Below are 15,250 nucleotides of genomic sequence, written 5' to 3'. Positions count from 1 at the left end.
AGAAATGTCAGTATTGATTAATATAGCCAAAAGAGTAGATAGAATCATGAGTTTTAGTTATTTGTAAATTCAGTTTCTTGCAATTTGACCTTAAGAAGATTTAATAACGGGTTTCAGAAAGCTTTGGATTGCATACTGAGTTTAGATTACATCATTAGCCACAACTATATTCATAATAAGTAATGTCTTTTCTGTTTTGTGGGTTAAAACACCTCCATTTACCATCTTTGGTAGATCTCGCACACTAATCCACACACTTTGTTATCAACAGGGTCAGGCTGTTAATATCATCCCCGTGGCTGGGCCTTGTTTGTGTCTTATGATGTGAGGACTAGTTCAGTGAAACAATATTATAGATATATTATGATTATTGTTGTGTTACATACAGTCTATATAAAAATCGTCTCGTTCTGATGGCTTTTAGTTTTTTGTCAAACCGGAGCCATGAAATGGCTAATGGGAAAAAGTCTTTCACATTTAACGACAAACTTGAAACGTTCCCACACGTTTTTCAGGGAGACTGGGGGCCCTAATTTTGCTTTAATCAACAATCGATTTAGTCATTGATACATAAATACTGTATGAAAATGAGCTTTAACTGATGAAAGTGAGAGGAGTGCCCTTTCCATCCACCCATCCTTTTTATGTCTGTGAGATGGGGCGCCCCCCACCCCCCTTGGTTCACGCACACTAGTTTCAGGGCCTTCAAAAGGGGGCCCCTTAAGCTTTGATCCTCTATATGGGTGCAGAAAAACATCTTTTTGCCCTACGCTGTGCCCAGGATACCAAAGTTTTTGCCGCCGCAGTATGCTAATCGCTCTCCCCAATTTAGAAGATTTATTTACCGTAATGGTGCCCAGTGGAACCCCTTCAACCCCCTCATTTCTGTGGCCTCCTTATCTACCCTCTGGATGTCCCATGGAGTAAAGGTGTCCACTGTGAATGCAACTGCCTTGCCACCACCTCACCCTTATGCTTTCTTGAACAAAAAGAGAAGAACATGAAAACAGTCCCGTGGGTGGGCCCCTTAATGCTGTCCCTCTTATTCTCAACCTAATGTAATTTTCCAGTAGATGTCATGAAACACAGAAGCTCCAAGGTAGGCTCCAGACAGATAAATGTGTCGGCTGGGAAGGGGGCTGGGGGTCTAGAGGGAGATTCTGTTTGGATTATATTATTCCTACCAAGATCTCACAGATCATCAGATCTTTCAGACAATCTTAATCCACGTTTTGATACGAATTTAGTGATTGCGATTCCATTATCAATATCACTTGGACTTGACTTTGATTCCTCATCCACCATTTCTAAGCAGCAATAAAGAAATTACATTCATGTAAATGAATTGCTTGCTGTGGATCAAATGTTTGTGCATGTTTGTTGAGGTATTTCCTCTCTTTGTTGTGATATATATATTAATTTTTTTTTATATATATATATATATATATTTTACTTAATTACTTCCAGGAAAAAGTCATTTGTTATGCTACTCGTTACATTCCTTTCAAGCATGAAGGCATGAAGATTAAGGACTTTGTTAATGAGGGGACACGTCTGTATTCATCAAAAACAAAGTGTAAGTATTAAACTGTAGTGAAAGTGTTCACCTCAGGCTGCACTGTGACCCACGCCTGGGTCAAAGTGTGGAACCCGTGCAGTGCTGATCAGTCCCAGATTCTCCTCAGGTGAACTCTTGCCCAGTTTGTTGCGAGAGACTCAGAGAGGGAGAGAGAGGAGATGTTTTTGTTTTTCTTTCTTTTTTTCTTTTTTTTTATAGTAGTTCGGTGCCTCAATAGAAAATCTTTGATAAACTAAACGAGAGCTTGTTTTTCAAGCTTCGTTTGTAGAAAATGAACATAAGATTTAAGGCAGGAAACGCAGGCTACAAAAAGCATCTGTAAGAGCTGTGTCACAGTGACTCTTGCAAATGTTATGGATGCTTGAAAAGCATTCAGCACTGCAGAACTATCATGCTTTTGTGTTTCCATCTCTTGGGAGATGGTGTTTTTATGGGGGGGGGTTTAAACTTGAGAACATACCCTGTTAATCATAGCGTGTCTATGAGGTAATCGGTATGAATCACTGAGTCACATCTTCCTCAACACAGTTATTAGAGTGTAGACCACTCAGCTACAACATTAAAACCACTGACAGGTGAAGTGACTAAGAGTAGTCATTTTGTTGCCATGCAGTGTTCTGCTGGACATTCATTCGGGTTTTATGTGACACATGCCACCCACCTCATGGCAGCACCACTTCCACACAGCGGCTGCTTCCTTGAGTGAATACATCCTGCCAACAAGCAAAACTGTTCAGGACCGTGCAGCCTGCGGCGTATACCCAGCTTTCAGCGCAAACATCTACCACTGTGGAGTTCTCGTGTTCACAACCTTAACGGTTTAGTGTATGTGGTTTAGATTTGCTTTAATCTAACAAAAGTCCTTAGGAGCCCATTGAATAGTTAGCTACCAATTTATCATCCACAGAAGTTCAGAGTAACATTTTAATGCAATAATTATACAAGAAAGTTGATCACAGAACTTTGATATTACTTTGATACTGTGTGTAACCTGTTGTTCTAGAATTTCTGTCAGTACACTACACAAATAAATTGTGGTTATTGTTTGAGAAACAAAGATCAGGGCCTTTGCAATGGCTATGGGAATGGTGCACATTGTATACTTTGTGTTTGTTTGCATATGTGAACCACAGCAGCGGGTACTTACTGCCACATCCAGATGGTGCTGGAAACAAACAGGGCTACGCTGTAGGACCCCTCAATAGGACCGTCTAGACTGGTCCCTGACCAGACAGATACAGCCTCCCATCAACTTAGCGTTTGTCAGATTTATGGTAATGGTCCTGCAACAGTCTTCCTGTCAGTGACATCAAGATTTACAGCACTGACACCCACCCCCCACTCCCTGCCACACACATACACATATATGCCATCCTCATTTTGAACACTCCCTTTATCCCACACACTCCTACAAATGCTCCCTCCCTGCCCCAGCCTCTTTTCTCACTGCATCCTTCTTTTCTTAGTCCCTGCTCATTGCTACTGGAAAACTGATAGCCACCAGCAGGCCTCGTCTATACAGCTTGGAGTTGTGGAAGTTCTTGTGTGTGCATGTCATTGATGTTAGTAAGAAGGCTGAGACATGAAGTCCTCACGTCTCCTTCTCTAACTGGAACCCCAGTGGATAAAAAAGACCCTCTCGGGGTGGCAAACCACCCAAGCCCCCTCTGTCTCCTCAACAAAAGGGTGTGTCAGGGTTTCCTGTTAATCCTCTGTGATGAAGCTTGAGTGTTTTCGGGGTGTTGAAGCAGGGAGGAGTGGTGGTGTAGAGAAGCCCGGGGGGTGTGTGGGTAAGTTAAATTGGTGTGGTTTGGCGGTGACTCAGAGATACTGAGCTGTGGAGATTTTAGAGGGTAAGGAGCAGAGGGGAAGAAGGGATACATTATTGGTGGTGGAGTGCAACTGGAGGACAGACAGAGAGCCCCATGTATGCGGATTAGCGTCTCCCCCTCTTTCATGTCGGTGTTTTTGGGTGGTAACCTGATCCCTAGGCTCTAGCACTAGTGAGCCCAGTGGGAAAGGCTTCCTGACAGATATCCCGTCCATTCTCAGCCCAAGTGTTTTTCCAAGGCTGCTCCTCTGCCTTTGATCTGGCCTTCTCCTCATCCAGGCAGGGTCACAAGCTACCATGTCAGGCCAGATAGGAGAAGGCTAACATTGGAGCTGCTTACCGAAAAGGGGAAGTGAAGTGGGGGGGAAGCAAGTAGATGTTTCAGTTTGTTTGTCGAAGTTGAGATTTATAGTCTAGACATATCTTGGTTGTTTTAAAACTGGACTCAAGGTTCCAAAGAGTCGGTCACGTTAACTTGTTTAGCCAAATTAATGAAGGGATTTCGCTTCTGTTCGATAGTGGCAGGCAGCACCAATTAGTTTTTCTCTTTCTGTGTTTGCTGCCATGAAACTGAATCTCAGAATTGGTGGAAATTTGACACATGAAGGTTTTAGAGCCATTTCTTGTTACTTAAGTTACATTAAATGAGTTGGAGCAAAGCTTTGCCCTTTCCTTTGCAGTGTAAAAGATGTGGTATGTTCCAGCAAAAAGCTGGGGGGCGCTCTAACTTCACTCTTTCTGTGTATGTGTGTGTGTGTGCGTGTGTGTGTGTTCTAGCTTGTCTCCTTGTCCAGACACCTTAACGTCAGGGCAATAGTGTTTGAGCTCTGAAACGAGGGCCAGACAGACAGAAGTGGGATGAATGAATTGGGTAGCGGGGGTGATAGGGGAGAGAGACGGAGAAAGTGAGAGAAAGAGAGTGGATGTTGCTTTTGAATAAAGGGATGATGTGCCTGCAAAACGGTGACAAGCAAATCAGCTTTAAAACAAGACCTCCCCGTAAACACAGAGACAAGCAGGCATAATGGGTTGTGGGTTGTTTTGTCGACTTAAGTAAGACACGGTCTACTTCACCAGACGGGATGTTGAGCTGGCGCAGACAGGGTCATCTTCTTATTGCTGTATGTCTGTCATTTCAGTTCAGCAGCCTTCTGAGATATTTTGTTTTAAGCTGTTGAAGTCAACAGTAGACATATTCAGCATGCCCTGCATCAAAAACATTCCACACAACTGGATGTGTATTGTCGAGGCACATGGAACGGGAGCGATGCGTGTCCCCCAAATGTTCCAGTGTACTCTTTCAGTGTGTGTGTGTGTGTGTGTGTTTGTTCAGGGATCTATTTCTGATGCGGGATAATGAATGGCACCTGTTTAGTGTCCTTAACTGGCCATCATTTTTGAAGTGCAGTAAATCTTGTATTTCATCACCTGTAGCTACAGTTGAAAGCATATCAGAGTTCTCACTGCCAAATCCACATGGCATTTGTTTTTACTTGCAATTAAGGTATAAGAAAACAGTCGTTCGTGCTTGTGCTGATAGGCATAATGCTGGTAGCATCTTGTCTGCACCAATGGAAGAAAATCCACTGCTATGAGAGGCATGTGTGGTTAGAAAAATGCCAGTAACACTTAAGCATGCCAAATTAATGGTCAGAAATATGTGCTATGTTATGAAGCAAAATAAAGGGTGGAGCATGGTTTGGTGTGGTGTGGCGCAGACCCGGGCCTGAAGCAATCTTATCTGATTACTCCAATCTGATTTTGGAGTAACAACAGTCTGCAGTAACCTAGCATGGGAAGAGTCCATTGAGTAGCCTTGTGTGTCTAGCACGTCTCTCTCGCCCCTTAACGAGAATGGCATGCAGTGCGCCCCACACACCCCCTACCCTCACTGTACTGAACCACACTGTGTCCCACTGTTCACCCCCCATCCAGCTTCAAAGTGGCAAATAACAACAACTGAAGGGGGGAGAAGATGAATGAGGATGAATGAATGCAGCCATCCACCCACCACCACTCCCATTTTGCCTGCACACCCTCTCCACCTCCCTGCTTCTCCCTATACTACCTTCATACCTCACAGCCTGCCTCTCCTCTCCACTGCAGGCCTGTGTTATGACTGTAGTTGGTGTGTTATTACACACATAGCTGTTAGCACTGCTCCTCCATGGGGACACCCATATAAAGGACTGTCATTTCCAAAGGTCAGGAGTGAGCCCTGCACGCAAGTGTTGTCCCGACACTTAGTCTGGAGGAAAGAAAAAAGAAAAAAAAAACCTGCTTGCCCATACTCTTTGTCTGTCTGTCTGCAGTGGGCATGACTACTGAGGCCAGTGTCTTGGGTGTCCTTTCTGTTTGTTTTTTTTCCCTCCTCCTCCTCTCTTCTATCCTGTCCCTTCTGTTGTACCGGAAGTCAGTATGTGCAGCTTATGTGTTTGCAGCCAAGGGGGAGGCTGCAGTTACTTCTTGGTATGTCTGTGTGTTCTGGAATACCAAAGGCTAAATGTGATACAGCAGTTTTTAAGCAGGCATTATTATACTCATTAGCACCATGACTGTGATGAGTGCAAATAGTTCCGACTTACTCACTGATGAGTAATCTACCTTTCAACATGGTGTTTTACATGCTTAATGGGCAGGACAGGGGCTAAAAGGGCACTTATGCATCAGCTTGACAGATTTTCTTCATGTATAATTTGCTGCTTTTTCAGCCACTTTTTTTTTCTTTCTGCAAAATGTATAATGTGGTGAGAGCAGTTGACTCAGTCATCTGGCACTTGCTCCCTATAAATCAATCTTATTTCTTATTTTATTACTTTATTTCCAAAGGTTTACAGAATTTTCATTCTTTTGTCTCTTTTTTATTTTTTTCAAAAACACTAAACACTGGATAAACATTTGCAGTTACTCAATTGCTGAAGTTGAAGTTTCATCTCTTACTGTGTTTCTGCAGAATGTTATTGCGTCTGAACTTTTCTGGCAAAGCATTTATGTCAGATTTTGTTAAATTTGGGTAATGTTAGCCAACCATCCTGATAAAAATATTAAGACTTAAAGATCGTAAGGATCCAGAAATATTGGTAACCATTACTGGGTAGTATTTATGTAGCTGTCATGAGTATTTCTGTAGCAGAATTAGTTGATGCTGCACACCTGTTGAGATGTTTTAGCAATATGCAGAAACCATACTTGTTATGTTACCGTTTCCAAAGATCCGGTTGAACAGAATAGGTATGAAATCAGCGTTTACAAGCTGGCATATTTGATTTCTATGTTCTCTGTGTCTCCTTTGACAACACTAAAGTTTAATTTAATAACTTCAACAAGATCAAAGCTTGTCCATACAAACTGTAAGCTTGTTGTGAGCCTCAATTTGGAACATGCTGTCATGCCACTGCCTATTTTCCGGTCCTGTGGTGTCTCGACAGTAGCAAGAGAGTACGAGAGTGAAACATGAACTAGTCTTCTGTGGGTATAGCGGCTTCCCTCTAACCCACATTTATTACCTCTAAAAATACAAAGTCATTTTCTAAAAAGAGCCTGGCTCTTTTTCCATCCAACCACGTCAGGTGAATTTACACCATGATAGTTTATGTGTCACTGACAAAAATGTTTTCATTTATTAGTTGTTTTTCCTTTTCTTTTCTTTTTTCTTTTTTTTTTGTTTTAAGTCTATCTGAATCCTTTAGTCAGTGGGACCCTTTGCCTTGATCTTTTTCAGTCCCGATATCCATGTATATATCATGTGTTAACCATATGCAAATGAACAAACTTGAGGTCAGGAGGGTCTGTGGAGACATTGTTGGAGTGCTCGCTATACCATGTGGTGTGGCTTTGAGCATTATGTGAAGTAAAACATTGGGAGGAAAAAGAACTGCAGCAGTTTTCATACATCATTGTCCTTTTAAACTCTTGATATGGGAACCCCCCATTATTTAGATGAGGCTAAATGCTAATAAGCTCAGTGTCTACTTGAGCTATGCTCTGCTGCCAGGAGGCCTAATTGTGTCACCCATTAAAAGTCTTGGCATCTTTTTAAAATTGGAGGCCTGGGGAGCGTGGTGTTTCTTTTTCCATTTTTTTCTGTCGTGCATCTTTCTCTTGAGGAGAAAATGGAGCCTGGCTACATCTTCTGTGATATGATTCTCATTTACATAAAGCCTAGCTAATCAACTTTCACAACAACAGTGAGGTAATGTCTAGGCAGGTCTTTCAGGAAAGCACAACTAGAACATGTCCAATACTATAAGAGGCAACTAATCAATAGAGTCTATATAAAATGCTTGTCATTCCCAGAGTCTTTTGGCAGGATTGACAAGTGGCCTCGTAGGTTTTATTTTTTATGAGTTTCCGTAGATGTTTTCCTATATCAAAGTACAGGTTACTGTATGGGTCAAATACAACTAAAAACTCAATTTAAGCTGTGTGTATAAATACCTTGGAGATTTATGGAAATACTCATCATTGGACAATCTCTGTGATTGTGCTCTTGGTCTCAGTGACACATTGAGTATGTGGTTGACGGGGAGGGGCATGTCTCGAAGTAGGCAAAGGCCTTCCGACATATTTATTTTTCTCCTGTGAGCCTTTTGAGCAAGCTCTCCTCGTCAATCTTGAGCTGTCAAAGAGGGCCAGAGGTGGGAGCTGCCATCTCTCTCTCACAGGGGCCACTGTGTACATGGGGACCCCAGGGTCAGGGCCTGGATGCTCCTTTAGTAACTGTTGTGAAATCACAACTCTCTGGTGGGAGTAGTCCTCTCATTCTGCTCCCGCAATGGGGCAGCACCCTGATTCAATGGCTTTTTAAAAGCAATGTTTACTCCTGGTTTAGCAATTATTTCATAGGGCTCTGAATACTCGAGTTATTCAACTCAATATCTATTTGTACCTGCTTGAGTTCTTCCATCTTCACTTTCCTCAACCCTTCTTTTTAAACATCAGCTGTCAGTCCTCTTGGCTGACAGCTGGGGTAGTTTTCACCTTCTACAGAAACCTGTACATGTGGCTTCAGAGAAGAGAAGAAAATAACCCAATCAAACCAAGTTTGTACATGTGCTCTTCCATCTGACACGCGTGTGTTTCTGATCTTACAGTTTTTCTGGAAAAGGAGAATGTTTCCTGTTTGAGCAGACTGGTGGGTTCACCAAGGAGTCGGGGGGGCTCGGGTTGCTCAGCCGACGTCTGGTTCTGCTGAAGCAGATTCCCCACATCTCCATCAAACGGCAGTCCTGTTTTGGCATGACTCTGAAAACTGACCCCGGTAGTCATTGATGTCTTGGGCTCTGTAGATGAACTGAGGCTGAAGCACTTTGTTTTGTTCTCCTCCAATTTAAAAGTGGCAATGGATGCATCTTGTAAAATTGCTCTTTTATTGGATGTTCATTTGCTTCTTTTAACTTGATATAAAAAGTCTTTTACAGTGACTTAAAGCCGGAATATACAAACATACAGACCTACTTGAAAACTGATGATGAATATTTGTTTATCCTCTCATTAGTTTAACTGCTTCTGCCCACCGAGGTATTCTTTTTCTGATGGCACACCTGGACAGCGTGCACACAGATGTGCAGCAGTTCATGTAGACTTGCGCATGTTTTTACTTCTTGTTAAAGTCTCTGAGCGCAGCAACAGTGTGTTGAGGAGGGTCGTCCTTTGACATGAGCAGTAGGAAATCTTGTGTTGATGTTCTTGTACTTGAAATGTGATATCGTAGATGGGTAGGAGACTGTGTGTGTGTGCGCGTGTGCGCGTGTACGTGTGTCTGCCCTGCCATGTCCAGACTGGTTCCTGTCTTGCTAATAAAAGAGATCTCTTTTTAGTTTTGGATACTGATCTCCCCACACAAGTTTAAAGTTCTCATTCACGGTTCACACTGCATTTGCCCCTTAATGTCTCACAGCAGGCCCTCAGTCCCAGGCCGTGATTCATGGAGTGACAGGTCTGCCTCTGGCTGCCATAAGGGCCCAATCAGACAAGGTTTACATGCAGACAAAAACGTGTTGGACCAGCACTTGGATGCATGCATCTAACCCCCTGATTGAATATAGTTTGTCGATGACATTTTCTCTATGCGGCATGATTAAATTAGATCGTACATGTAGAAATCATGGTAGTATCATTCTTTGTCATGGTGCATTCTTTTTTTTTTATTAAGCTTTCTGCTCAATCATTTGTATACTTTTTGCTCCTTGTACATCAGCTGCATGTGTTCCCCCCCCCGTCGCGTAGAATTGTTTTCCAATGCATTCATTGCTTTGTATGCTTTGTTTTAGTGTTTTCGGGCACTGTGCTGTAAAGGACCCCCACCGCCGAGACCAGAGTATGATGTGGTGTGCATTGGCCTGACAGGTGCTGGAAAGACCAGCTTGCTCTCACGCCTCTGTAGTGAGAGCACTGATGGCATAGTTCCTACAACAGGTATGTGCTTATAAGACATGGATCAGTGGAAAAGAAGGCATAAAAAATTAAGCATGCACCCTCTGCTTTTGTACCTATCTCCCTTCGCTCACATGTGTTCTTGCAATCTTTCTCCTTTTTAGTCCTTTGTGATTCAAATCTGAAGGACATCATGTTCTTGAAACAGATAGATAGTACTATTCAGGTATTAGTTTTCCAATAGAGGAAGGACTTTTTTCCAGTCCCAGTGTTTGTGCCAGAATAGATGTCAGGATGTCACCTGCCAATACTTGTTTTTTTTTTTTTCTTCTTCAATCAAGTGGCAGGCTGGTGTTATGTCCAGAAAAGAAGGAGTTTTCAGGGTTTGCACATCATTCTTGTGGTAGTCAGCACTCTGCTTTCCATATATGTAATCCCTCAAGAACCCTGACATTCCTGTCTCCTTCCCGGGCTTTGACAGCAGCAGTGAGCTGTTGCAGAAGTCCCACTTTAGATTTACTCTTTTTCCAGGAGAAGCTAAATATAACGTAATTCCCAAATGTGCTGCCTGTAACAGTTAGTTTGCATTTTTCTGTGTCAGGGGGTGTGTTAGGTGAGTGACTAGCTCTCTGCGCCTGCTGATGAGTAAGCCTTAATAGATAAATTAGAAAATTAGTGTTCATCTCTGAAAGCAGATTTAGCTGTCAGCACTGTCCATCTGCCAAATGTACAGAGGGAAGAACAGGAAGGCCAATAAAGGGGGAACTCTCCTGCTAATATCCTTACTTCCTGCTTCATAATTGTGCACTGTTGTAATGTACATAGTGATTAATTTAGATGCTTATAAAGTCATAATCTGCTTTCAAATCTCTCCTCCTATTTGTAAATGTTGTCAGGAAATGAATTCCCACCAAGACAAGTTAGCATAATTTGAGCAACATTAAATTTGCCCTTTAGTGGGTTTCTCCACTATTTCCCGTACGCAGCCGCATAAACAAACCACATAATACACGATAGTACTTAGTTGTATCCTCCGCTAACCCCAACATAGAACAAAACACTTTTCTGTTTAGCTCTTCTTGTTTTTCTGTTTTTCTAAAACTGGACCACACAAAGTGTTTTTCTTTCATGTTTATAACACAAATATGTTGTCAGTCCTGCGTGTGTTCACCAGCTGGTTTGGAAAAGGTACACCAAATATCCCGGGGAAACCTAATGATAAAATTGATTTCTTTTTCTTTCCTTTTTTTCTTTCTTTCTTTAAAGAAAAAAAAAAATCCACTTTCTCACTATTGAAAAGTAAATGGAGCCAGCATTCCTAAAAGCTGACTCTCATCACTTCTAGCATGTGCTGGACACACACACACTGACACAGAGGGAAGTACAATTTCTTTAGGTGATTACAATGATGGATTTTCATTGTTTTCTTTCCTCTCAGGTTTCAGCATCAAAGCAGTACCGTTTCCAAATGCCATCTTGAATGTAAAAGAACTTGGAGGTAAGAAGTAAATGCAGAAATTCAAGTTTGTAACGTCTGTATTAGATGAAATGGAGTGAGCCAGCAATGAAATGCTCTGGGCCATCGTAGACATTAACAGGTTAACTGGCCACTGTAACAGTAACTGCATCATGTGATTATTGGGATTTTCTGTTTTCTTTGTATTACTGTAGAGTCTTTACCTTACAATATAAAGTGGGCAACGGTTATTGTGCCATAATGAATGTTTTCTTTTTTGAAATCCGTACTTTATGATCTGTTTACCCACCAAACTATGACCAGCTTCTTTTTCCAATGACATCATTGGAATATTTTGTTCTTCAATTACAAACACTCATATGTTGTACAAAAGTCCATATGTGACCCGTTAGATATATACTTTAATGGTTTTCATCTACAATAAAATTGATTCTGTCGTCACCCCATCTCCTCAATTGAAATTTACACAAGTGGGCACAAACATCAAGAATGGGGAAAAAATGTTTCTTTTTGTGTCCTGTAGCATGACATCTTTCAGACACAGACGTGTGTGTGTGTGTGTATAGACGTCAGATGTGTTAGTGCGTTTGTTTTTTGGTGTGTTTTAAATTTCCAATGCTGAACAACGTGCACAGTATTATTCCTGGAAATGTACAACACTCGAGGAAGCCATTAAGTTGAGATGAGGAAACCTGAGGTGGAGGATGGGATAAATAAACAGAGCTAATGCAATCGAAGTCCTTAAAGAGAGCCTTGAGAAATAAAAGGAATAGATTGTTTTGTAATTTCAGTTTCCTGTGCATGACAGGTGCAGTGCATATTTTCAAGGATCACCCAACTTAGGCGTCTGAAAAGATGAAGCACACACACTCACACAAATGCAAAAAGAGGCACTGGGGGGGACCACCAACGAGGGAGCTACCAAATTTGGACAGAACGCATTAGGGTTTTTTTTCTTCTAAAGAGGTTTTTCTGGATTGGGTCAAAGCCAGTCTGGTGGTAACAGTGGTAACATGATTGTGGTTGGAAAAACACTGGTCCCACGGATGACACACTTGATTTAGAGACGTTAGTATAGGCTGCCACCACAGAAAAGCATGATGAAATCTGTTCTCTCTTTCTCTTAGCCCTCTTGCCTGAACACTGACTCCCCTGCTCCTTTCCTTGTAAATACACAGAGCACAGGCAGTTGAGTGATTTATGTTGCCATCCGATATGGATGTATTGGAGACGGTAAAAACAAGCACATGTTTTGATGCCTCTACTAACTACCCTTTTTCCTCTTTTTCTTCTTCTTCTTTCTTCTTCTTCTTTTTCTTCTTCGTCTCCTTCTTCTTTTTCTTCTTCTTCGTCTTCGCCTTTGTCTTCTAGGATATTGGATATTGTGTGTAAGAAAAGGTGTTGATTTTCAGCCATTATGTTTTCCCTGCACAGGCATCCACCTTTTCTTCCAGTTGTATATGACGCAAATATATAATTGGAAGAGTTTGTGTTCTTGCATAATTTTCCACTGGTCAGTTTTCATGCAGAGACCCTCAGAGTGTCTTCTGATTATGGCAGGCTTGTTCTGCACAGTTTGAAACTTACTCAACACTTCCCACTTCTGTCAGTATTCTTTTATTCCTCCCCTCTCCCTATGGCTTTAAAACAAGCAAACATGCCTGCTTTAGTTTTATGTAATTTTGCACTGCATCAATGATGCAGAAAAATGATACAAGATGTGACGCACAGACATCAGTGTTCCTGACCCCGAAACCCGTGTTTTACACAATGCCTCTGTGGCTTGTTCTCTTTACTCAGCCCTGACTAAGGCAAGAGAAGACGCTCTTGTTGAGAAGTGTCAGGATGTGAAGCACTTCCCGTGTATTTCCTTCCCATGCCACCGGAAAGCCTATTGAAGATCAGTGAGGTACTGACGCTTAACAGTCAGAAAGGTAAAGCTAGTTTTGCGTATTTAGGTGACGTATGTGCCCTAGGTCAGATGACCCGTTTGTCAGTATTTGTTTGAGTAGAGCACGCAAACCATTTAAAAGACACCAAGTCACATAAAACTTCCTCACAAAAGCTCAAGCATTCAAGCTTTTTATTTTTTTTTATGTGCTGTTCTTCATTTCCTTGGTTTTGTAAGTCTCATTATTGCTCAACCCTTTACATCTGGGAGACAAAGGTAGTTTCAGCTGAACTGGAAGAGGGCATATGGGAGTATGTTAAGGTCAACATTTCTGGCACGCAGCAAACTCTTTCATAAGTTGAACTCGTGAACATATGAGGAGAATACAAACTTGACATTATCAGAAATTGTCCTTTGTCACGTGTAGCAAGCAGCAGGAGATGTTTTGCATCAGTTCTTTTGTTTTTGTTTTTCTTTATTTCTATAGTGCCAAATCACAACAACGTTCACCTCGTCGTCCTTTTATATTGAAAGGTAAAGACCCTACAATTACACAAAAAAACCTAACAATCAGGTTAAAGATATTCCATGCAGCTGATTCTGACATTTGCACGCACAATCACCTTCATTGGGTAATTTCTAGGAAAATTTCTAGATCTGGCATAAATTCGAGCATGGTACAGCAAATGGAAACCAACCAGCAACAAGTCAGTTTGTGAAAGCTTTTCCTACATAGATATTCAACAATTAACTATAAGTGTTACTGCAAGATAAAAGCGCTTATGAACCAAATAACTCCGACCATGTAAAGTTAGAGTGCAGTCTCACTGAGTGCTGAGGTGCATTGTGTGAAAAAGTCACCAAGACTCTGCTGAGACCCAGTAACTGCTGAGTTAAAACCTTCTCTGCCATTCACATCAGCACAAAAGCTGTGTACTGGGAACTTCATGACATGGGTTTCTATCGCCAAGCAGGTCCTCTAGGACAGCGGTCCCCAACCCCCGGGCCTCGGACCGGTACCTGTCCGTGAGTCGTTTGGTACCGGGCCGCAAGAGTTGAGGCTCAGGTGTGAAATGTATGGTTTTCAGGGTTTTTATCGGTTTTCAGCGTTATTTTGTTATCGTTTTTATCGTTAACTCGGTTTTCCTGGGTCTTTTCACGTGTGTTATGAATAAATCTTCTTTTTTTCGGTACCGGTACTAGTTTTATTTTGTTGTATTTATCCGCGACACCTTAAAGGCCGGTCTGTGAAAATAATGTCGGGCATAAACCGGTCCGTGGCGCAAAAAAGGTTGGGGACCGCTGCTCTAGGAGCATATGTATAGGTGACCCTGTCATTTGGATCATATGGTGTTGTACTTGGAGTTCGCTTTAAAATAGAAAAGGACTGGAATGGTAGATCCACCTACATGGTGGATCCGTGTATTGTCACCAGGGGATAGTATCAAAATATGCAGAAAACAAATGAGCTACGCTTATTTGTTTGGGCGGTTGTTTGTGCTTTAGCTTAGCCTCCACTACAGAGAAGGCAGAGATCATAATGTACGTGTGTTGTTTTGCGTGGTGAACTCTGCTCTTGCGTTCCACCTATGCATGCTATCTGTGCCTTCAGGCAGCACAGTGTTGTCTTTATTTATTATTTTTGTTTATGGAGTACTGCACATAAGCATGTTGTTATATTGAGCTATACTAAGCCAGTAAATCCGTACTTAAAGCATAATTAGCTTGTATTTTACTTGACACCCGAATAAACTTTTTTTCCCCCCCAAGGCTTCTGTGCTTCTGCATATTGGCGAACCTAACTATAGCATTAAACTATAGCATGTGAACTGCATGTGACCTACAGTTCAGTGCTGTGTCTGAACTCTTTCTACACGTAGCATGGGGCTCTGGAGCCGATCTATCCTGGCAACGTGCTGCTCACGCTGTAGATTCTGTGTAAATGCCGCATAAGTCTGGTTATGCATTTTTAAATCGCCGTGCTTTGAGTGCACTGGACCAGATTGTCATATCTACAAAATGTACTATAGACTAAAGACACAAATCAGCCTTTGGGAAGGCATGCCCTGATGGATGTTACCAGGCTGGGCGATATGT

The 15,250-nt window shown here is 42.0% G+C and overlaps 1 protein-coding gene across 6 annotated transcripts in view; it reads left to right on the top strand.

The window, feature by feature from the left end:
* Positions 1–15,250, top strand: part of LOC102792470 (ADP-ribosylation factor-like protein 15) — a 95,118-nt gene that overhangs the window by 27,207 nt on the left and 52,661 nt on the right. For all 6 annotated transcript variants that reach the window (XR_015719858.1, XR_015719857.1, XM_006789987.3 and 3 more), the window contains exons 2-3: positions 9,683–9,827; positions 11,224–11,283. Coding sequence is in view for 4 of the 6 variants with exons in the window: in XM_006789987.3 (XP_006790050.1) it covers positions 9,683–9,827; positions 11,224–11,283 (205 nt within the window). In the remaining 2 variants the exon portion in view is untranslated. The remainder of the gene's footprint in view (positions 1–9,682; positions 9,828–11,223; positions 11,284–15,250) is intronic.

This window comes from Neolamprologus brichardi, chromosome 12, assembly GCF_056152115.1.
Source record: "Neolamprologus brichardi isolate AB-2024 chromosome 12, ASM5615211v1, whole genome shotgun sequence".
Lineage (NCBI taxonomy): Eukaryota > Metazoa > Chordata > Actinopteri > Cichliformes > Cichlidae > Neolamprologus > Neolamprologus brichardi.
The sequence above is the reverse complement of the archived record's forward strand: the minus strand, read 5'-3'. Positions and strand labels throughout refer to the sequence as shown.